Here is a 24,629-nt window from a genome sequence, read left to right as displayed (position 1 = left end):
AATACAGTGCTTGGGAACTTCATTTCAGTCACACTGATTGAGTGCTTACTGTGTGCACAGCACTGTACTAAGTGCTTGGGAGAGCACAATACAACAATAAATAGACACGTTCTCTTCCCACAACAGGCTTACAGTCTAGAGGCGCACAGTAAGCATTTAACAAATACCATTATTTTCATTATTATAATTACTCCTATTTATAATTCATTTTATTGTCCTTCTCTCCATTATACTGTAAGCTCCTTTTGGGCATGTATCATACCTACCTATTATACTGTACTCTCCCAAGCGCTAAATACAGAGCTCAGCACACAGTAAGCCCTCAATAAATACCACTCATTGATTGATTTTTGTTCCTTGTTCCCATCCTGGCCTGTTATACCCTGTTCTGATTTCTTTTCCTTGTACAGTTCCTGCTTACCCACAGATTCCTTTATGGTTCTGGATTCAAAACAGGGATATTTTTCCCCCTTTTCACCCTTCCTTTGTACTGGTAAAATTCATCCCTGTGCCTCTTGAAGAACAGCACAGGACTCTTGGCCTGCTTTGCTTCTGAAGCTTTCTCGCCTTTGGAACTTTATGTGCTACAAAACACATAGGCTCCCTATTTATGATATGTCAAGAGACTCAAGAGACTAAAACAACACAGGCCGCACGACTCCTGCATATTTCCTACTTCTTATTCGGCTACTGGCATTAAGGAAAAGCACTGAGCATCATCATCCACCATATGTATTACCACAACTTTTAAGTTCACTTTAAAATTAGACAACTCTAGAAAAAATCAAAACTTGTAAGCCTTAAAGTAACACATACAAATTGGCTAGCTTCATTCTCAAGCAAATGCTAAGAAAAGGTTTGTCAACCCCAGCAGCAATACAGAATGCCCCATGGCACCATGTTAATCCCATAATGACACTTTGCTGTTACACTTGGTCTTGTGTGAACCACCGCCCCCAATTCCGACCTATAATTCACAATAGGTTCCACGCGCACTGCAGATCACACAGCCGGCTGTCCAAGAGGCATTTTCCTCTAACTCAGAATGGTTCAAAATTGCAAAAAATTATGAATGAAGCCATCGGGGTGATCACCTGCACCCAGAAAATAGCGGCATCAAAGCAGCCCCATAAATAGATGCCTTGTTTCTAGCCATATTTTTTTTTAAAGATAGGATCTACGCCTTTTACCCCTCTCTATCTTTTCGAACGGGGTGAAATGGGAAATTGATACACACAACAGCTTTCCTGATTCTCTGTCTAGAACACAGCCCAATGCTGAGGTTAGAGTGAAGTTTTTTGCCTCTGTTTTGTAATTTCCACACTTGTTCAAACTCCTAATTTCACCTAGGTCCAAAATAATAATGAGGCAATCCCAAAGCTGAATTCATAACAATTCTCACTGGGATGCAAGAGAGAAAGGAATAGAAATCTTTCTATGCAGACTCCTCTCACCAGGGTTCTATCCTAACAATGCATCCATGGGCTATCAATCAATCCAATCAATCAATCAATGGTATTTATTGAGCACTTACTGTGTGCAGAGCACTGTATTAAGCACTTGGGAGAGTAAACTATAAGAGTTGGTTGACACGATCCCTGCCCTGCCCTCAAGGAGCTTACACTCTAGAGGTCTATCTGGTGTGGGCATCATTTGATTTCAAGGCTTACTCTTACCTAACTTTGCTTGGTGGTTCAACATCTCTGTTACTGATCAAATCAGTCTGAAGGTCTTTAAGCAAAGATAGTCCCGTCCCGCCCCCGCCCCCCAACACACAATTTTATGCACTATTTAGACCCATATGATAAAGTGCATAATCACATAGAAAAATGGTGATGGTCATTTTGCTTATAAAATCAATTCTCCATCTACAGAATGGGTAATTTTGGCAATACTCCAAACCAACCGTTCAAATACACACAATTGTTCTATACGAGTCTGTGCCACAGACCAAAAATCATCCTCTGTCAGTCAACTGCAGAAGGTTCAGGGAAGGCAGAGGTGGAATCATGATAGGAAGTAGGCCAGAGGGGGTAATATTACCCAAAACGAATTATTTTAGAATAAAGTTGGGAAAATAGCCCTGCTTTAAAAATGCTGGTATTTTACATTTACATACAACTTTGCTCATTTTTCAACTCAATCTTCCTACCACCTGCCAGTTAATTTCTACTTTTTATGACTAGAGTTCAGAAGCTAAACATGGAGATACTGATTGCTGCCCTGTCCAGGCTTATCTGTAGTTTTTATTCAAGTATTTATGAAAAGGGATGCTCAAATTATATCAAGAGTGGGAACTTCATACAACTCATTTGAAGAGAAACTGGGTCACAAGTATTAATAATGCACATAAGGAATACTGTTCATCTCAGTCTCTGGATGAAAGTATTATGAATTAATTTACAAGAGTTTGCAGGATCTGTGGGGTATCAAATAAAATATGCTAAACTCTGGCTTTAGATGTTGGACTCTTGATACCTGAAACTTTCTGGTGCTCTAACAAGTCATTTGAACCAACTTTTCAAAACTGCATTTAATGACTACTGGCTTGCCAACTTAGTTTTAATCAAAGTTTAAAATGCGAATGAGTAGTGGCACCTTGAACAATTTCTCCACTGGTACACGAACCTTCAGATAAATGGCAGAGGAAAAATACCAAACACCCTCAGATTCATTCATTCACTCATTCAATCTTATTTATTGAGCTCTTACTGCGTGCAGAGCACTGTACTATGCGCTTGGAAAGTACAATTCAGCAACAAATAGAGGCAATCCCTGCCCACAACAGGCTCACAGTCTAGATGTGAGAGAGTCCACATCTTGGATGACAGCACAGTGATCATCCTTTCACTGCCCCTTAAATGTGATCTCCCAGATGATACTGCATTAAAAGTATTCAGTGATGAATACTGACTGATCCCTAAACAAGTGTATTTATTGAGCACTTGGGTGCAGAGCTCTGTACTAAGCTCTTGGGAGAGTACAGTATAACGGAGCTGGTAGACATGTTCCCTGCTCTCAAGGAATTTACAATCTAGAGTAACTGAAACTCAAACATACACCACTTCATCACACATACCACTTCCTCATAGCAATAAGAACTCATTCTAAATCTCAAGAATTGTTCAATTATGAATTTATCTCATTTTTTCCACATCCATCTTTCAATTCTTTATCCTAAAAGGGTTTTTTAAAAGATATTTATTTTAGCCCATGAGATAAATAAATAACATATACCTGGGATTAAAGGATTATTTATGTTCATAGAGAGGCTGATACATTAGAAGTTAAGCAAGTAAACAGCAATAAAATAAAAAAGACAAAGCAATGAAAAAAGGAGTTTTAAGTTTACATTGTACTTAATAATTATAGTACCTAATTTGCATGCAATTGATTTTCTTTCACTCAATACTTTAACCAAAAAAGGGACTTCTCTCCTTTTTTTAAAAAAAAATTCTTCTTTGTAGTTTTTGGGTAATTACCTATTAAGTCATTTCTGAGCATATGGCATAGTTGTAGGTGCCAAAAAATTGCTGGCTGTTCTCCTTCACTCATGGAGGTATGTTGTTTTTTCTTATGGCATTTAAGAGATTACTAGGTTCAAGCACTGTTCTAAGCGCTGAGGTAGATAGAAGTTAATCATGTTGGACACAGTTCCTGTTCCACATAGGGCTTACAAGTCTGGGCAGGAGAGGGAAGACTTAAGTTAAATGAATTCTAAGACGTTATGGTAAGCGTGCAACTATTGTTCCTGAAAGGAACGGAAAACTCTTTAAATAAGGACCACGTTTCTGTGCTTAAAACTAACATATGCAAACTAACAAATATTCATATATGGATAAAATGATGTAATGCATACATCCGTGTTCCTACAAAATTAAATCCTCAGCAAAGCCAACTTCACAAAAGATCACACTATTCATAACAGGATGCAGGGTTAGTGTTCAGCATTTTCAGATTTTCATGCAAAACTTTGGCAGTTAATTACAGTCTGGTTCCACTGCACTTATTTAGGATTGACACTGTGTGTGTGTGTGTGTGTGTGTGTGCATGTATATATAAAATCCCCCTTTCCCACCATTGTTAATTACCGAGCTATTTGTGGGTAAACAGAAGCTTTTGATGGCCTTATCAGCCCACTGCTGAATTCACTGAGGGATGTCACAAACTAAAGTTTGACAGCACAATTAGTCTCCATGGAAGCTATTGTGATGTCACAATCACTGAATTGTGGCATCACTGAATGAATCTGGCAGGAGAAGGATGTTCCTTACAAAGGAAAAAGCTTCTGTTTACACACAAATACCTCAGTAATCAGCAGTGATGGGAAAGAATACACAAAGAGTTCTAATATGGTAATTTAACAAGCTTTGAGAATATTGGACTTTTGAAGGATTGGCTAGAGCTAGGGCACGGCTCGGCTCTTTGAATTGAAGAAACGAGGAAGTGCCTATCCAAAATTTAGGGCTAAATTCAATACTGCTGGACTTCCACAAATGCTTCTAACCAATAAATACACTATGTGCCTTTATATTCAGAAAATGAACATCAGACAGCAAAACTGTACCCAGCTTCTTACTTTTAGAGAGATTCGCAATACAATCGATGTTTTACAATTTCTGGGAGACTTTTACCTTCCCACAGCCTAAAGGAATTTCCATTAAAATGTTCAAGTACGGATCCTGAACTGTTTGGAAAGTAATTCATGGGGTTATAATTATTCCTGACCTCTATATTTTAACACTGCCCTTACATACTGCCATATACCGCTTGAACACAGTACTTGAAAAATTGCGTTGCTTAAACAAGTTAGATATCAGAAGATTACTACCTAGCGCTACCAGATGAGAGTGATTTATAACACTCTGTAATTCCCAAAGGCTTCCCATTTGCCTTCTCATCCACCGTAACCATGGTGCCCTCATTTCAATCAGCTACAGGAACGGCTACTTCGAGAGCGGACTGTTGGCACAGGAATGGACCACGCCATGTGAAGATACCACCTTTTCTCCTGCTTGAGTAAAAAAACGTTATCTGATCTTCTCTTCCATTTCAGCCAGTGGTGTGCAAGCCCACCTCTTTTCTCCAACCCCAGGACTCTATAGGAGATGAATCACAGGGTCAGGACTCTTTAGGGATCAAGCTTCATTTGCCTAAGCCGTTTACATGCCATTGCTTCATCTACCACAGAGCAGGATTACACAAAGGACCAATGTGAAGACCGAGGAAGGGTGGGGTGGTGGGAGTAGGAGAGAAAGAGAAAAGGAAAGTTAACGATCTCAAATTACGAACAATGAAGAGCAATGAGAATTTAGTAGAAAGCAGAGGATCGGGGCCAATTGTGCAGTTTTACAAGCAGAATTAGAATTTCGAAGGTTGGAAAGTAGTTCATCACATACGATAGAGTCAAATACGCTGTTCATAGAAACGATGTCAGCCTGGTCTGTCCCCTACCTAATCCTAGGTGAAGGTGATGCTCCACTAGGGTCCAGCTGTTGTCATCCACACAATGACTTTTGTAAACGAGCAGCTGGCAGAGGTCCCTGGCTGTCATGTCTGCTAGAATCTCCACCACTTTGCTTGTCCCATCTTCACTAAAGACTTTAACATCCTGCAACATATAAAGGATACACTTACAGATAAACAGCTCTTTCGGTGTTCTGAAAATATGCACATCTGACAGTTCTCATACACGGCACCCCCTCCCCATGTTCTAACTTCAGGCATCTTGGCAACCAACACGAGGAACATGTATGATTTGCCTTCAGGGTTTTCTCCAAGTCTCCCCACTCCCCTTCTCTCCCGCCCATCCCCATCCCCCCCAAAAACAGTTTCATAAAGGGCGACCCTGTAACATACGAAAACAGCCCAGATTCCTCCCGTGGCTTAAATCAAGCCCATTGGAAATGGATACAGAGCATGCTCCTTTTTAAATATCTAGAAAAGAAGAAAACCAATTTGAAATATAAGCAGCGGCCTGGGGAACTGGAAATGTGACAGCTAAACCAACTGCAAATAATTTAAAAAAAACTTCTAACAGGAACTTCTGATTGGTACAGCTCCTTTGCATTGCCAGTTAACTGCGCCCATCTCAGGTTAGAATAGTCCATAGCCCTGGTCCACGCATTTCTCCCCTTCGCTCACAGTCTCGTGGTCTTCAGGGGAGGGTGATAACGTATCCACACACACTGTAGGTTTTAAATATGAGGGGGGAAAAAGGACAGGGGAGAATATATCTGCAAGGATCCAAATGCCCCCTCCCTCCCCCAAACCCCACAGAAGCGTCATTTCTCTGGCACCGTTTTAATTCACCAAATCGTGAATTAATTCACTAGCTTCGAGTCAAGCTGCTTTCGGGAGGATCGGAATGAGTTTCGACTCAATTCAAGTATGCCCCTTCCTAGCAAGAAATGCCTATTGAGAAATACCCCCAGTAGGGTAACTTGAGATGGGGTCGGGGGAGGGAAGAAGGGCAGAGGGGAGAAAAAAAAAATCTTACCTCAACGGCATGCAAAAGGCAGCAGTCAGAAGAACAAGATGGCATTTTAAAATATGATTTGCCTCTTAAAAGAGAGTTTGTTTGCTGCCTCTTCCAAACCTGGGCTGCCTGGACTGCAGCCTCAGGGTGTTTAGCTGTGTCAACAGATTTCTGAACCTTACCTGTCGCTGGCACACAGCCTCTATTGAAGCTACTGTTTCTGGACAGGCACAGGCAGCCAGAGCTCCACTCAAAGGGTTACACACATACAATCTTTTAGGTAGTGAATCAAACCACACTCTACAGACCAATCATATCCACCCCTGCGACTGATGTAATCATTTCCCCACACTCTATCGGATTTTCAATTTATTTTTTCCCCTCTTCCAAAAAAAAAAAACCCAAAACAGAACCCTAAGAAACATCAACAGCACAAAAAACAGAAATTAAACTGGTCTAGCATATGAAGTTAGAAGATCAAGCAGAAAATCTAATGCCCAAACCATGTGTGTTTTCTGAATTTTGATTTCTTGGCCACATCTCTCAAAAGCCCTGCCTCACAGCGGCTGATGTCATCCCTATGTAACTTAAAGCCCTTGAACTTCTCCTCTTCTTGCTCGTGAGACCTCTGTCTTTCAAGATTCCCCCAGCCCTTCTGCTCTCTCCCTTGCCTAGCTTCACCCGAGCGCCCTGTTCTTTCTTGAACTTTCAGTGCCGTCCGTTGATCTGTCCAGGCGAGAAAGCCGGACTGATGAAATCACCTCACGGCAGGGTCTTAGTAAAAGGAAATCATCGGGGCCCAGGATCAGATCCTCTGATTCTGGGTGCCGGCTCCCAAATCACGAAACCCTCCTCCTCCTCCGAGGTCCCCCTTCCGTCCACGTAAAAATCCGCGGCCAGCTGGAAAGGAGTTAAATCCTAATCTCGCTAAAATGACTCAAGCCCCATGCATTCAGGCTACCGCTTCAGCTGACAGCGGGGATGAGCCAACTCTTTCAAAAGTGGGGTCTCAGGGCCGTTGCTGGAGTTTTGAGAGAGGTATGCATTCTGTACAATGTTCCTGCTGCACCCAGCTGCACTTAATCAAACCAGAGAACTCTCAGCATGCACTGGACTTAGGCACTTTCCCTTCCACGTTAGGGCTTCTTGCAAATCTGCTTTCTGTAATTAGCATGTTTACTCCAGGAAGGCAGAGCGCTACCCATTTAGCTGACTTTAAATACCGTAGAGCTAAAATAACTCGACTGAACTCAATCTTTATTTCAAACTAAATCACCAAATCTTATTTCAGACACAGAAAAGAGTTGGTAGACTGGCCAATAAAAACACCTCAACATAAGAATAACAACCAAAGGAGGTAGGGGGACTGCCTGAAAAATTGAAATTTGATGTTAAAGGATTACTGGCTAAAACAATGAGCAAAGTCAGTGAATCATTCCTAGTAGCTGTTGCAAAACACTGTCTTTTTTTAAAAAAAAAGAAAGTGAGTATTCACAGCTGCATGCAGCAAGTTGAAAAGTTGATTTTTCAGTTATTTAGTATAGTTCTACATTCTACACTCTTTCCAGATTGCATTTCTGACCGCCCCAAATTAGTTACTCCCCCATGAACAATTTGCTGATTTTTAATTAAGTTTTGACTTGTATTAAATTTCCTCCCAGCTTATATTACAACACGTACATCACTCAGGATGTCTAGTTAGCCTTTGGAGAATTGAAGCTATAGCTCTGTTGGTCACGAGCCTACTTATTTTCAATTCCTTTTAGTTTAGGAACTTTACATTTGAGGAGTAGATCACCAGGGAGGTGGAAAGGAGAGAGAACCAATTAAACAAATTATAAATCAGAGGGCTTCATATAGGAAGGGCTGAAATTTCTAATAGTTGCACCAATGCAGCTCTTAGCAAGTTTTCACCCTTGGACTACATTCTGCAGTGCTAACAGCAAACTCGGATGCAATGTCAGAGCAATCTGGATCTTGAGCAGGCAAGTTTACAAATTAATCTTGAAAAGGGGTCTGGATTGTTTATTTCTTTTTAACATGATAATCTGCACTATTAATCCTAAACTAGCCCAAGGATCTTCATCCAAAATTTTAACATTTTTCTATACCACTCTATTTCTGTTCACCCCATTTCTCAAGCACTGATCAAAAATAATGGAAATAGGTAAGGAGACATTTTTTCCTACAAAAGAGAAGATTTTTATATCATTCTTTCTCTGAAGACAAGGAGTTCCACGTATTTGGTTCACGAAGTAAAACGGTCCATCTCCCAAGCAGCAATCAGCCGCTAAACACCAGGCAGAGTAGTAACTGATTTAGCTCAAGTTCCCCTCTTTTTTAAACCCCTGGCTTAGTGGAAGAGCACGAGCTTGGGAGTCAGACGACGTGGGCTCTAATTCCGGCTCCGCCACTTGTCTGCTGTGTGACCTTGGGCAAGTCTCTTAACTTCTTTGTGCCCCAGTTAACTCATCTAAAATGGGGAGTACGGCTGTGAGCCACTTGTGGGACAGGGACATTGTCCATCCTGATTAGTCTGTAACTACTCCAGTGCTTAGAACTGTGCTTGGCACATCATAAATGCTTAACAAATACCAATATTATTATTATTATTATTATTACTACTACTGCTACTACAGATACTAGCCAGAATCCGGGCCGGGCAAGTAACAGAGTAGGCCCAGAGCTAACAAAGAGGATGGGGGAATAAAGAACCTTTGGCTTAAATTTGCCTTTTGTATTCCGAACCAACATAGGTGAGCTTAATCTGGATCAGTTTAAGTAATAGAGTCAACCTGACCGAGATGAAAGAATTCATCACTATGGCTGGGAGGATGATCTTGGAGAAAGGATGTACTCTTTTGGTCAGTCGAGGGCAAAAGAAAACACTTTTGGTCACCGAGGCTCTATATATTTAGAACGGAGACATCTGCTTGCAAACCCGTTGGTGTTAAGGGACTGAAGCTCCAGAGAAAATAGAAGGGGGCCTTTTGAGCACTGTGGGATCTGGCCTGCTAAGGAAAGCCAAATAGTTCTCTGTCAATCCTGTAACTGCATGTAACATATCCAGCCTAAGAGAGATGGAACTCGAAAGCAGCAAATGAAACAGGAAAATAAGCCCTTCAAATCCCTTCAAACTTCAATTCAGTCAATCTCCTCCCTCCCCTGCAAGTGCTGCCAAACGGTTCATTGTTTTAAATATTAAAAGAGTAAAAATCAAAGAAGGCATCTTTATTTCAGCAGCACAACCTCATTCTATTTGGAATCAGAGAGGTAAAATTGCTTAGCCAATCTAGCCCTCTAACTGGCTAAGCATTGTACCCTACGATAAAAGCCCTGAAGTAATAATAGAATGTTCCATTGTTCTGTGTGTGTGTGTTTTTAACATAGAAAGAACTGAGAACTTCATTCTTTTCAAATTTAATGGAGGGAACTACAAATAGGGCAAATTGTAGCAGCAGCAGAGGACATTCTGTTGAGAAGACACTTTACAGCTCTTTTTTTTCCATCTTATTGCCCCCGCATGGCACCCCAGATAGCAAGGGCAAATGAATTTGGATGCACTAATTAACTAATTTACTCTCCACTATTCAGATTCCATTACAGCAATGGACCCTTAATACAGTTATCATATCTGCACACAAATGTAGCTGAATCAGTACCCTATGTGAGTAATATACAAATAACTATCACTGATTGATTTAAACACTACATGGTTTACGGCAAGGACTGCCAGCTTTGAGAGAACTTCATTGCAGGATTAAGAACTCTTTGACTTTAGCTGAGAGTTGCTGCCAAAGCTTCAGGAATAATCACCTTTCAAAAATAGAAAATGGAACATTCCCCTGTCTCTTCACTCTCCTCGGAGTCATCTGCAATACCAGCTTAATCTCCCACCACACGACCCTGCAACCTCTCAAATCTGCCTAGAGGTCAATGCTCGTGTTTTAATTCTGCCAAAACTTTGCTTTACCCCTCCCCGCTCCTACCCTTTCTGTCTGTGTTCAAGAGGTGGTTCTATTAAGTTTGTGCAAATTACACAAGGTCAATTTAAATTACTTAGTCCTTGAACATAAGACTCCTTGTAAAGAGCATTAATCGCTCTCTGGGGATGGAATCTGGAATCATGTGCATGCACATGTGTGCTGTGCTTGTGGTGTGTGTTTGTGCGTGCACGGATGGATGCTCTACTGCTATATCTGCGTGCGCATGTGTATCATGCACTTGAGTACGAACACATGGATGGAAGCTTCCATCCATGAAGCTCTACTGCTGTATTTGTGAGGCTCTGTGTGTGGGTGTACATACGGATGAAAGCTACACACGGATGAAAGCTCTACTGTTGTATCTGTTTGTGGTGTGTGTGTTTGTGGTGTGTGGTGTGTGCATGTGTGAGTACAAGGACAAGGGACTGGGACAATTTGGGAAAGTTCACTGTAGGAAGAGCAGAAGGTCATAATTCACTCAATCGTTATTTACTGAACGCTTACTGTGTGCAAAGCACGGTACTAAACCCTTGGGAGAGTACAAAATAACAGTGAGTAGGGACAGATTAACTGTGCTTTGTAGTTCTTAGCAAATTGAGAAATGGAAATGAGCAGCAAACATCTGAAGGCTTTCAAAATGTAATCGCAAGTTTTATTCCTGAAACAAGAGCTTACCCAGGAAACATTGGACTTTTTGATAGATACAGCATAACAAAAATGAGACATTAGTATGTCAGATTTAATTTCTCCCAAGATTTCTTTCAGAGCACAATAGGTTGTGAGGAATCCTTTTTTTAAACCTGTCTCCATCTACCTTTTCTTCTCCTTGCATAAAAATGTCAGGCCCCAAACTAAGAATGCATCTGAATGAAGGATCCCTGATCCTCTCCCAAGAAGCCTTGGGTGCAGCACGGCCTACTGGAAAGAACTCGGGCCTGGGAATCAGAGGACCTGGGTTCTAATCCCATTTTGACCATTTGGCTGCTGTGTCACCTTGGGCGATTCATTCAAATCCTCAGTGCTTCAGATTCCTCATCTGTAAAATGGGGATTAAATATCTGTTCTCTCTCCTACTTCGACTGTGGCCAATCTAATAGTGCTTAATAGAATGCTTGGCACATAGTAAGTATTTAAACATCACGATTATTATTATTAGTCTGGGACAGGCCCAGGGTATCTGGATAATCCATAAGCAGGACTGAACTACGGCAATCCAGAGCTCCAGGGTTAAGCCAGAATGGGAGAAGCAGCACCTGAGCAGATCACAGGAAAGGCGGATTTGCCCATGTGAATTCTCCTTCAATCCATCAATGCTATTTACTGAGCACTTACTATGGGCAGATTACTGTGCTAAATGCTTGGCAGAGTACAGAATGACAGGGTTGGTAGACACATTCCCTGCCTGTGAGTTTATAGTCTGTAGCCTCCTCCAGAGACTTCAAAAATAATCTCTTCTCTTCACTGGCTACACACAACCTTATAGAGAAGCAGTGTGGCTCCGTGGAAAGAGCACGGGCTTGGGAGTCAGAGGTCGTGGGTCCTAATCCCATGTGCGAGTTTGGACAAGTCGCTTCACTTCTCTGTGCCTCAGTTACCTCATCTGTAAAATGGGGACTAAGACTGTGAACCCTACGTGGGACAACCTGATGACCTTGTATCCTCCCAGTGCTTAGAACAGTTCTTGGCACATAGTAAGCACTTAAGAAATACCATAATTATTATTATTATTATAGGGAAAACTTACAAAAAGCCCCCGTTTCCTCCCTTATTCAAAATGACCCTAACAACACTCTCTTCTATTTCCACTACGTTCACGCCTTGGAATTTTCTTTGATACTTCTCCTTTGCTGCCTGTGTGCAAATTCATCACCAGGTCCTGCCAATTCTACCTTAGTGAAATTTCTCCCATCAACCCCTTCGTTCCACTCCAAAACCTCCAGCTTTAAATGCAAGCACTCATCCCTTCCTGGAATACTATTATAATTTCCTCACTCTTCTCCCTAGAACCGGCCGGTCCATATACACAGCAGTCTAACCCATACACAGCGTTACACTCTCATCTGTTAACGGGCTGATTGCTCTTCCTCAAAAGTCTAACTGTAACCTGTGGCGATAACCTCTCAAATCACAGTTCTTTGTCCAGGGACTTCGTGGCTTCAACAGGCCCCACTCATCCCAGGGCTGGCTACTCTCTATCCTCTCTCCCTCTTTCAAGTCATGTCTGTCTCCCCTTCTAAATTGTAAGCCCGTTACGGGCAGGGAATGTGTCTGTTATATTATTTCATCGTGCTCTCCCAAGCGCTTAGTACCATGCTCTGCACATGGTAAGCGCTCAACAGATACAACAGATCGACTGATTGGCATATGCTATTCCATCAATCGACCCAACAGTGGTATTTAAGGAGCACTGCCAGGAAAGCGCTTAGGAACGTAGTCTAGACCTTCTAGACTATAAGCTCATCCTCTAGACTGTAAGCTTGTTGTGGACAGGGAATGTTTCTGTTTATTGTTATTTTGTACTTTCCCAAGCATTCAGTAAAATGCTCTGCACACAATAAGCATTCAATAAGTAGAACTGGTCCCCTTCACCTCCGGAGCCCAACTTAAAACTTTTCTCCCACAACCTCTTCTGGCTAACCCTCCCCAGGCTGGGTCCTACTCCACAGTCCAGTTAATCCTCCATTCAGTCTGGGGCACACAGATTCCTCTTCTACCAATCGATCAAACGAGCGATTGTATTTATTGAGCATTTACTCTGCAAGTTCTTGGAAGAGTAGGTGATGCAGGGGCTACATTCAATAGTATTTATTGAGTGCTTACTATGTGCAGAGCACTGTACTAAGCGCTTGGAATGTACAAATTGGTAACAGATAGAGACAGTCCCTGACCTTTGAAGGGCGCACAGTCTAATCGGGGGAGACGGACAGACAAGAACAAAGGCAATAATTAGAATCGAGGGGAAGAACATCTCATTAAAACAATAACAAATAAATAGAATCAAGGTGATGTACATCTCATTAACAAAATAAATAGGGTAAGGAAGATATATACAGTTGAGCGGACGAGTACGGCACCGAGGGGATGGGACGGGAGAGGGGGAGGAACAGAGGGAAAGGGGGGGGAGAAGAGGGTTTAGCTGGGGAGAAGTGAAGGGGGGGTAGAAGGAGCAGAGGGAAAAGGGGAGCTCAGTCTGGGAAGGCCTCTTGGAGGAGGTTCTGATGAACCCATCAAGGAAAGTGTGTGTTTAGGCAGGTGTGCATTGGCCAGCATCATGTACTCTACTGTTTTTGACCCCCAAAATTATATTCAGATAGGTCAGCGTGGCAGAGGTTGTGTTAAGGTCCTATAGCAGGATGGCCAACACTGGCCAAGTGGTCTGGGTGCCAGGGGACGCAACCTGTTACACCATTACCTCCCTGGGGTATGTTCTGGGGGAGCTAACCCCAAATATAGAATACTATTACACCAAAGGTTGGGTTCCCCAATAGTCAGGGCAATGTTGTGGAGATGGCACACAAGCCTTGGGCATCAGCTGAGCTGGGCAGCTGTTACCCACAGAGAATTGAATACCCATGTTCTACTGAAGTCCAGTTCTCAGTTTGATTCTGTGAGTTGCCTTTAGTTTCCTAAAGGGACAGGACCAACTTTAGGGATTCCAGTTTAACAGGAGGATGGCCTGGCAGATGGAAAGGGTTGCTAATATGGCTTGGAAGTCTTTGCTGCATCAAGGCAAAAGGAGGAAGCCCGTAAAAACATGAGGGCTTTGAGGGCTCTCCATGCAGATTCATCCCCCAGTGCACAATAGCTATTGGGAGGTAGGGAGGATGGAATGACTCTCAGGGAAGCAGAGCATCCGAGACACAAATTCATGAAGCACTCCACATTTCTAAGAGGGCTTAATCAGGGAAGGTCTCTTGGAAATATGGAACACTTCATGAAGTCCTGACTAAACCCTTCTTTCCTCTTCTCCCACTCCCTTCTGTGTCGCCCTGACTTGCTCCCTTTATTCATCCCCCCCTCTCAGCCCCACGGCACTTACGTACATAGCCGTAATTTATTTACTCTTATTACACGTCCGTCTCCCCATTTCGACTGTAAGCTGGTTGTGGGCAGGGAATGTGTCTGTTTACTTTTATATCATACTCTGCCAAGTGCTTAGTTCAGTGCCTGCCTACAGTAAGCACTCAATAAAAACAACTGACTGACTGAATGAATGAATGAATGAAAGACCACAGATCATCTAGTGTGCCCAGAGCACTGAAGTAGATGCTTGGAGGATAAGACAAAAGGCAATTAGATTTAATTCCTAATGTCAACGAGCTCACAAGTTAATGAAAAAATGTACCATTAGTTTGTGAGCTCCTTGGATTAGGAATGAAATGAAGAAGGCACTATGGTAAAGAAAGAGTACATGGATACAGAGACACATGTGAATACATTAAATGGAGAATTAAAAGTTGTGGTATGAAAAGTGCTTACTATGTGTCAAGGACTGTTCTAAGCACTGGAGTAGATATAAGATAATAAAGTCCCACATGGGGCTCACAGTCTAAGTAGAAGGAAGAGAAGGTATTGAATCCCCATTGTGCAGGTGAGGGAACTGAGGCACAGAGAATTGAAGTGAATTGCCCTAGGTCACACAAGCAGACAAGTGTGGCAGAGCCAGGATTAGAATGCAGGTCCTCTGACTCCCAAGACCATGCTCTTTCCACTAGGCCATGCTGCTTCATAAATCCATGAGTGCTGAGGTGGCTAATGGAATGTCATGATTGGGAATTTAGATAGTAAAATCCTTGAGGGCAGGAGATGGGTCTTGTGCCTTGCTCTAAATTCTCTTGCCTCTGACTCCTGGCTTATGCCCTTCCTCCTCCCCAGGTTTTCCTCCCACTTCACATGTACCAGACCTCAGTTCTCTCTCCCTTCAAGGTCCTTCTGAAATCCCAGCTTCCTCAGGATGTTTCCCCAAATTCATTTTTCTCCTCCTCAATTCACATCCTTCTGCAACAATCCTCTGAGCATATACTCTGGGAAGCAGCGTGGCTCAGTGGAAAGAGCACGGGCTTGGGAGTCAGAGGTCATGGGTTCGAATCCCCGCTCCACCACTTATCAGCTATGTGACTGTGGGCAAGTCACTTAACTTCTCAGTGCCTCAGTTACCTCATCTGTAAAATGGGGATGAAGACTGTGAGCCTCAAGTGGGAGAATCTGATTACTCTGTATCTACCCCAGCACTTAGAACAGTGCTCTGCACATAGTAAGCGCTTAACAAATACCAACATTATTATACACTAGACTCTAAGCTTGTTGTAGGCAGGGAACCTTTCTGCTAACTCTGTTGTACTATACTCTCCCAAGCACTTAGTACAGTGCTCTGCTCATAGTAAGTGCTCAATAAATACCACTGATTGATACGCACTCACAACCTTTCATAGCACTTCTATACATATTGATTTACAGACTTTATAATAATAATAATAATGTTGGTATTTGATAAATGACTTGGTAATGATAAATGACTTTATCATTTATGTACTCAGCATGACCCAGTGGTAAAAGCATGGGACTAAAAGTCAGGAGACCCTGGGTTCTAGGCCCAGCTCTGCCTACAGCACTGACCAATGGGCAACTCACTTGGCCACTGGCACCTCAGTTTCTTCATCTGTAAAATGGGGATACTATAGACTGTGTAGCACCGTTTTGGAACAAGGGCTGTGTCTATATATATATAGACACCTTTATATCTGCCCTAGTGCCTACTGAACAATAAATACTACATAGATATCATAATTATTCTCTGTGAATCAAGAGGCCCAGTTCAGATTAGAGGTGTATTTTACCTTTATTGTATTTTCCCATGTGCACAGTATTGTGCTCTGAACCCACAAGGCACTCAAATAGTATTGATTAGTTGACTGATTAGGAACTCTGCAATTTACTTTGATGACTACTAGAAAGGAGATAACCCATGTGGTCTAGTGATAGAGCATGGGCTTAGGAGTCAGAAGGAACCTGGGGTCTAATCCAGGCTCCACCACTTGGCTGTGTGACCTCGTGGCTCAGTGGAAAGAGCCCGGGCTTTGGAGTCAGAGGTCAAGAGTTCAAGTCCCAGCTCTGCCACTTGCCAGCTGTGTGACTGTGGGCAAGTCGCTTCACTTCTCTGTGCCTCAGTTACCTCATCTGTAAAATGGGGATGAAGTCTGTGAGCCCCACGTGGGACAACCTGATTCCCCTGTGTCTACCCTAGTGCTTAGAACAGTGCTCTGCACATAGTAAGCGCTTAACAAATACCATCATTATTATTATTATTATTATACGGGACATGGACTGTATCCAGTCTGTTTAGCTTATACCCACCCTAGTACTTAGTATAGTGCCTGGTAAATAAGCACTCAACAGATACCATTAAAATAAATGAATAAATTAGGAAATACCATTGATTGGTGATTTGGAGGAACCAAAAACCAAAAACTTGCTGACTTCATTTAGCTCAGTGGGTGAGGTGACTGTGGGCCTGCCAAAGTACTCACCATGACGGTCCAGCATTCAGCGTGGTGGCTGAGGCAAAGCAACCAACCACTGCCCAAGTAACTATCAACATTCTTACCCAGTCTCCTCGCTCCCGTCGCCCCCCACGAAAAGAAAGCTGCCAAGCATAAGAGTATGTGCAATGGGAAGGGAGAGAGGGATCACATGATTTTTCTGCAACCCAACTTCTTCTAATCCCCCTGGCTTCCACCCTCCTCCTTTACCCAACGGAGAGAAGGGGCAGGAACAAAGATTGGCACAAATGTCAGCTCAATGTGACATCCTTGAAGGCGGTGTGTGCTATTACTGCAGAATCTGTACAAATACGCTTTTCATCTGGCACTAGCTTGACCAATGCTCATAAAAGTGCTTAGTTCTGCCCCTGCCCACAGTAAACACTCAAAAATATCATTCAGCCAAAAAAATGATGAGCTACCATGCAGACTCTAAGCTCTTTGTGGCCAGGCATCATGACTATCAATTCTACTATATTGTACTTACTTTCCTAAGTGTTTAGAACAGAGCTCTGCACATGGTAAGCACACTATAAATACCACTGATTGTTAAGCTCACTGTGGGCAGGGAAAGTGTATACCAATTCTGTTATATTGTATTCTCCCAAGCGCTTTTTACAGTGTTCTGCACACAGTGAGTGCTTGATAAATATGACTTATAGATTGATGATGATCTCTTGTCCTGCCATTTGTCCTTACCGCTGGTGTACTTTGATTGCTTCACAGAACTGAATGCGGATTTAAAGGTCTAGGTATTTTCCCCAATGGAGATAATAAATCCCAAGATAGAAATTGCCTAGCATGAGTCTGTGATAAAGGTAAAAGAGTTCTAAGAGGGTTTTGTAATGGTGTATGAATTACTTCGAAAAACAGTTTTACTGCCACTGGTTGCCGTTCAAGAAATAAAGGAACGAGCTTCAGTCGAAAAATAAATTCTTAGAAATCCCTTCTAGACCAGTTAAAGTTCCAGAAATTAATGAAAGAAATGATTAAAAATACTTCGGGTCAATAATTTATTTCCATCCAGAACACAATGAAGACAAAAGCTGACGGCAGGATTTATCATTGAGATTTAAGTGCCAACACTGAGCAAACAGCACATATTTCCTTCCCAGGGGAATCTCATGATAGATGGTAAAGCTACACAAACCATAACAGACAGAAAATCAGAGAGGTTGCCAGAATCACTTTATCAGTGGTATTTATCGAGGGTTTACAGCCTGCAGAGCAATGTATGAAGTGTTTGGGAGGGTACAATGGTTTTTTTTTTAATGGTACTTGTTGAGCGCTTACTATGTGGCAAGCACTGGACTAAGTGCTGGGTAGAGATATAAGATAATCAGGTTGGACACAGGCCCTCTTCCACATGGGGCTCATATTCTAAGTGGGAGGGAGAACAGGTACTCAATCTCCATTTTATAGAAGAGGAAACTAAAGGCATGATTTGACTGGATTTATTTTAATGTTATTTGTTAAGCACTTACTATGTGCCAGACACTGTACTAAGCACTGAGACAGATACAAGCTATTCAGATTAGACAGTCCCTGTTCCATATGGGGCTCATACCTTTAATCCCCATTTAACAAATGAGGCAAATGAGGCCCAACGAAGTTGACTTGCCCAAGTCACAAAGCAGAGAAGCAGCACGGCTCAGTTGAAAGAGCACGGGCTTGGGAGGCAGAGGTCATGGGCTTGAATCCCGGCTCCCCCACTTGTCAGCTATGTGACCTTGGGCAAGTCACTTAACTTCTCTGTGCCTCAGTTACCTCATCTGTAAAATGGGGATTAAGGCTGTGAGCCTCATGTGGGACAACCTGATTACCCCGTATCTACCTCAGCGCTTAGAACAGTGCTCTGCACATAGTAAGCGCTTAACGAATACCAACATTATTAAAGCAAGCAAGGGGCAGAGCAAGGATTAGAATCCAGGTCTTCTGACTCCGAGGCCCGTGTCCCGTCCACTAGGCTAAGTGGCTTCTCGGTGTCGGTAGATGTGGTCTCTGTCCACAAGGCCTGAGAGAGGCAAGCCTAGCCCACGGTCTCCAGAAAAGCCACCTGATGGATGGGTGGATCATCCCGAGGATGAAGGTGAATTGGGTTGTATCCACCCAGCATTTAGGACAGTGCCTGGCACCCAGTAAGCGCTTAATAAATACCACAATTATTATTATTATTATTATTGTTACTAAGGAGAGATGGGTTCATTGCAAAGTGAAGGATGCCACTTCAGAGTCGTCACTCCCTACCAATAAGCGACCAGAACAGTGAGCAACAGGCCTCACAGTTGGGCCCAAGTCCCAGGGCTTGAGGCACTCTCTAAAACAGAACCTTGCTGACCTCCCAGCCACCTGTCTCTTCACACTCCAGTCCATATTTCACTCTTCTGCCCACATCATATTTCTACTGTAAGCCCGTCAAACGGCAGGGACTGTCTCTATCTGCTGCCGACTTGTTCATCCCAAGCGCTTAGTACAGTGCTCTGCACATAGTAAGCGCTCAATAAATACTATTGAATGAATACAGAAACACTCAGGACATGTTTCCCCACTCCTCAGGACACTCCAGTGGTTGCCTATCCACTTTGCTTCTGGCAAAAACTCCTCAACATTGGCTTTAAAGCACTCAATCACCTTGCTCCCTCCTACCTCACCTCATTACTCATTTACTACAACTCAGCCTGCACACTTCACTGCTCCAATGTTAACCTTCTCACTGTGCCTCGATCTCGTCAATCTCTCCTCCGATCCCGCACCCACATCCTGCCTCTGGACAGGAAAACTCTTCTTCTCCAAACCTGACACATACTTACTCTCCCCACCTTCAAAGCCTTATTGAGGGTACATCTCCTCCAAAAGGCCTTTCTTGACTAAATCTCCTTTTCCTCTTCTCCCATTCCCCTCCGAGTCAACCTGACTTGCTTCCTTTGTTCATCCCCCCTCCCAGCCCCACAGCACTTATATACGGTATCTGTAATTTATTTATTTATATTAACGTCTGTATCCCGCCCTCTAGACTGTAAGCTCGCTGTGGGCAGGGAATGTGACTGTTTATTGTTGTACTGTTTAGTAGAGTGCTCTGCACACAGTAAGCATTCAGTAAATACGACCGAATGAATGATGAATGAACCAGGAATGGCAGGGAATTCTGCTCCAGCTTTAGGAAAATCGAGGTTACTTTGCCTCCATCTCAAAATAACTGTTCATTTCCACTCCACCTATTTATGCATAACCAGTTGTTATATGTTGGACATGTGCATACTCAGAGTTAAACAAATCCGCTATTTTTTCTTTTAAACGGTATTTATGTGCTAAGTGCCAGGCACTGTACTAAGCCCTGGGGTAGATATAAACTAATCAGGTTGGACACAGTCCATGTCCCACATGGGGCTCACAGTCTTAATCCTCATTTTGCAGATGAGGTTAACTGAGACACAGAGCAGGAAGTAACTTGCCCAAGGTCACACAGGAACAAGTGGGGGGAGCAGGGATTAGAACCCAGGTCCTCCCGACTCCCAGGCCCATGCTCTATCCACTAGGCCGCTGTTAGTTCCCTGACCGGTGAAGAGTCAAGGTTATTGAGATGCAAATGGCCCAAATTACACTCTTTCAAAGCCTGCCCTGTATCTTATCTTCTTGGACTGCCTCCCTTGTGCCTAAGGAATTTAGTGTGGGTGTATTTTCTCTCTTCCACCTGTCCAGCAGTAGGGTGAGGAAAGCAGGCCTGATTAGCATTTGGTTGAAACCTCTTGGCTGTCAGGAATAAACAAACACATTTCTGCTGGGTGGGGGGGGGGGGAGTGGGGGATGGAGAGAAGGGAAAGAGTATGGGGCAGGACCCTTCCTGGATCAGCCTCGCTCCAGCCCATACACTCCCCTCCCCTCTTCTCCAGGCTGCCCAGACCTTCCAAGCCCTAACCCCCACCCCACCCTGGTTTTCAGCTGTCCTGAGTGTTCAAACACATTCCAAGGTGAAGCAAAAAATGAGGCCTCCAACTGCTCTCTCGCCCCTAAGCCACCATCTTCCTTTCATGGCCTTGCTTTTTGGGTTTGGATCACAGGCGCAGAAAAGAAGCCCGCTTGTCAAATTAGCCAACCGGCTAGCACCGATGGCATACCACTAAGATGAGGCTGTGACTGACATCTTAATGTGACACTCACAGTGGTGGGACAATGGCTGTCTTTATCACCAAAGTGAGCTCTCACTGAAATTTGCTGTCTGGTTAAAATTGTCATCTCAGAGTCTGGGAAGTACAGCCAATGGGCATCTGACAAGTGGTATTTTTGTTTGACTGGTGAACTTGGTGAACATTTGCTGAGGGATGTGTGTGTGTGTGCACGTACAGTTCTGCTCTACAGTTCTGTGACCTTTTTTCCACATGTGTAAGGGGTAGCTGGAAAGACCAGTGAAGGAAGGCCACTCACTTCTATACTGTGCACATGAACTGACTGCCATTTTCTGGTTTTTACATTTTCAGAACTTGGCTCTCTTGAAAAATTCATCTTCATGTTCTTTTAATCTTTCCAAAGACACTTCTTTTAAAGAGTTGACCTAATCCCGACTGCTGCATATGAGGATGGTTTTTCTGTTGCTGATAATAATAGTATTTTTTAAGCACTTACTATATGCCAAGAACTGTACTAAATACATGATAATCAGGTTGGACAAAATCCTGTCCCTCAAGGGGCCCACTGTCTACGTAGGAGGAAGAACAGGTATTGAATCCCCTTTTTACAGATGAGAAAACTGAGGCAGGCACAGAGATGCCCAAGGTCACACAGCAGGCATATGGCGGAGCAGAAATTAGACCCTATGCCCTCTGATTCCCAGGCCTGGGCTCTTTTCATCAGGGTATGCTGCTTGTCTCCCAGCAGCCCTCAGCTAAATCAAACCCCTTCCCCAAGTTTTCAGTTTAAGATTACTTCAATCATTCAGATCAGTCCAGCAGTTAGAAACTACAAAATCCAATAACAATAAAACAGCTAGGGAACACTGCCCCATTGTATGACACGGATGAGACTGCAACGGTACCTAAGGCTGAAGTAGGTCCCTGGAAATACTCTTCCAGACTTCTAACCTTGTCAGAGTTCTAAAAGTACAACCTTGCCAGACAGAGGACAGCAAACAGTTGTAGAAATAATGGTGTTTAACAAGCACATATGTGCCAAGCACTGGGAAAACAGATGGGTCAGTATAACCATCACAACTTTGGTTGAAGTCGATTGACTTTTTGGTGCTTCGGTTTCCTCATCTGTAAAATGGGAGCTAAATATGTATGTACCTTCTCCCTTAGACTGTGAGTCCCTTGTGGGATAGAGACTTTGTCCAATTCATTAATTCATTCAAATGCATTTACTGAATGCTGAAACGTGCAGAGCACTGTAGTAAGCTCTTGGGAAAAGTAGAATATAACAGAAAATGGACACATTCCCTGCTCATGATGAGCTTAGGGTCTAGATGGGGGGGGGAGACAGACATTAATATAAATAAAGAGCTTTGGGGCTGGGAGGGGGAAGAACAAAGGGAGCAAGTCAGGGAGATGCAGAATGAGTGGGAGAAGAGGAAAGGGGGGGGCTTAGTCAGAGAAGGACTCCTGGAGGAGATATACCTTCAATACAGCCTTGCAGGACGGAAAGGAACTGTCTGTCGGATTTGAGAAGGGAGGGTGAGGCCAGAGACAGGACATGGGCGAGGGGTGGGAGGCAAGATAGGTCCAATCTGATAGTGTATCGTATTTACCCCAGCGCAATCCTTGGCACACAACGAACAGTTAGGTATGACAATTATCATTACCATTACTGTTTCTGTGAGATACCTTTGATCCTCAACAAAATGTCGCATGCAAGTCAGCATGAAGAATATATGAAATCCCCATCAATATCCTGTAACTAAGAAAACGCAGTGCCAGGGCTCGTAACCACCCTATTTTACCACCGTTTGGTTAGGGTCTGGCAGGAAACAGCCGCTACATCCAATGCCAGGAAATCTGTTGGACTCGAATAGGATGCGGCAACCCAGAAGACATTTTCATTGCAAATTAGAATTTTATTTGCTTCTGCCTCAGATGCCACCACAAAACAGGGACATAACAAGGGAATTGTACCACCCCGACATTCCCAAACGATGGAAACCACGAAGCTGCCCTTTCAACTCTCGTGTGTGAGTGTGGGGGGGGCTCCTTTAGCAAATCACAGGGAACGCTAATCTGCCCACCTCTCCTGGCACCAGCTCCTATTGCTCATTATGAACTTTGCCCCTGCCCACAAATATCAGAATGTGGCCTGTTCCGGAAACCACAGGTTCCCTCCATTTCCTCGCCTGGGTCCTGTTGCTAAATGCACAAATGTTCCCTCAGATTCCCAGCCCACCTCAGAGACAGCTCAGGCCAGCCTGGAAAGCAGACCCTGCCCACTGAGGCTCTCTCACCTCTTGGCTTCTTCCTCTTCTTCCTTCCTTCTTTTTGCACTCTCCCAAGTGCTGGACACAGTGCTCTGCACACTGTAAGCACTCAAATCCCACTGATGGATTGATATTTGCTCACCATACCTAGATCCCTGGTCTGGATCACCAAGGAACTCCTCACATCTGGGTCTGTAGATAGACTGCAGCATTAGTGGGGCAGTTTTCCATGACAAGAATATTTATTCTAAGTAAATGCAGGTCTAAGGTGCCCAGGTATATTCCCACTCAATCTCAACGGCCTATTTGAAAACCCTTGGCTGGTACCATTACCAGGGGCTGTGATAAGAAAGGACATTGACCCGGGTATTGTAGGCTGGGATACTTGTTTCATGACCAAAGAGAAGAGGAGAGAAGAGGAGGGAGGGAGGGAGAAGAGGACGGGGAGCGGGAGGGGGTTGGGAGGAGAAAAGAGAAAGGGAGAAAACAGGCAGTTTAAGGATCTTTCTCCAGGATGTCCTGAAAACACCCATCAGATGTTCCTTTTCACCTTGTGCTGTATATAACGGGAACATTCATTAGAGCTGAAGGGTAGTAAATTTAGAATATAAAAGGAAATCGCCCTGTATTCAGAGTGTAGCTGACTTGTGGAATTCTCTGCCATTCCTGTGGGCAAACACAATCAGTGTGGCTGGATAATTATGGCCACTAACATCTGCAGCTGTGTAAACTGGACGAAGGTTAATAATCTTGTGTTTCATGGGCACATTGAAAAAGCAAATAAATAAACGTACTGCTTCAGTGTCAGGAAATAATTCACTCCCGTCCTCCTCCTTCTCCAGTTCCACACAAGCCCCCTGGTGTATTCACTTGAGGGTGCTGCAAAAGCCTAAATTTTATAGCCTGACGTGAGCCTGAGGAAAAGGGAAAATGGAAGGCCCGACTTGCCTGGAAGTCAACATTTTTGGAAATTAGCTTATGGAAGAAGTGCTGGTATTTTAAATGGCCCCTTTAAATTGGGAAGCAGCGTGGCTCGGTGGAAAGAGCCCGAGCTTGGGAGTCAGAGGTCATGGGTTCGAATCCCAGCTCCGCCACTTGTCAGCTATGTGACAGTGGGCAAGTAACTTAACTTCTCTGGGCCTAAGTTCCCTCATCTGTAAAATGGGGATTAACTGTGAGCCTCACGTGGGACAACTTGATTACCCTGTATCTACCTCAGCGCTTAGAAC

At 43.5% G+C, this 24,629-nt stretch overlaps 1 protein-coding gene across 2 annotated transcripts in view; it reads right to left on the bottom strand.

Moving 5' to 3' along the window:
* The window catches only part of GRB10 (growth factor receptor bound protein 10), a 197,904-nt gene that overhangs the window by 35,275 nt on the left and 138,000 nt on the right, over positions 1–24,629 (bottom strand). Inside the window, exons 1-2 of one of the 2 annotated variants that reach the window (XM_029062528.2) lie at positions 6,500–6,598; positions 5,455–5,611 (exon numbers count right to left, since the gene is read on the bottom strand). In XM_029062528.2, the coding sequence (XP_028918361.1) occupies positions 5,455–5,611; positions 6,500–6,544 (202 nt within the window). In that variant the 5' untranslated portion in view covers positions 6,545–6,598. Of the gene's footprint in view, positions 1–5,454; positions 5,612–6,499; positions 6,599–24,629 lie in introns of those variants that run through there. The other variant, XM_007661527.3, reaches the window with a different exon arrangement.

Source organism: Ornithorhynchus anatinus, chromosome 4 (genome assembly GCF_004115215.2).
Source record: "Ornithorhynchus anatinus isolate Pmale09 chromosome 4, mOrnAna1.pri.v4, whole genome shotgun sequence".
In the NCBI taxonomy this organism is placed as follows: Eukaryota; Metazoa; Chordata; class Mammalia; order Monotremata; family Ornithorhynchidae; genus Ornithorhynchus; species Ornithorhynchus anatinus.
The sequence above is the reverse complement of the archived record's forward strand: the minus strand, read 5'-3'. Positions and strand labels throughout refer to the sequence as shown.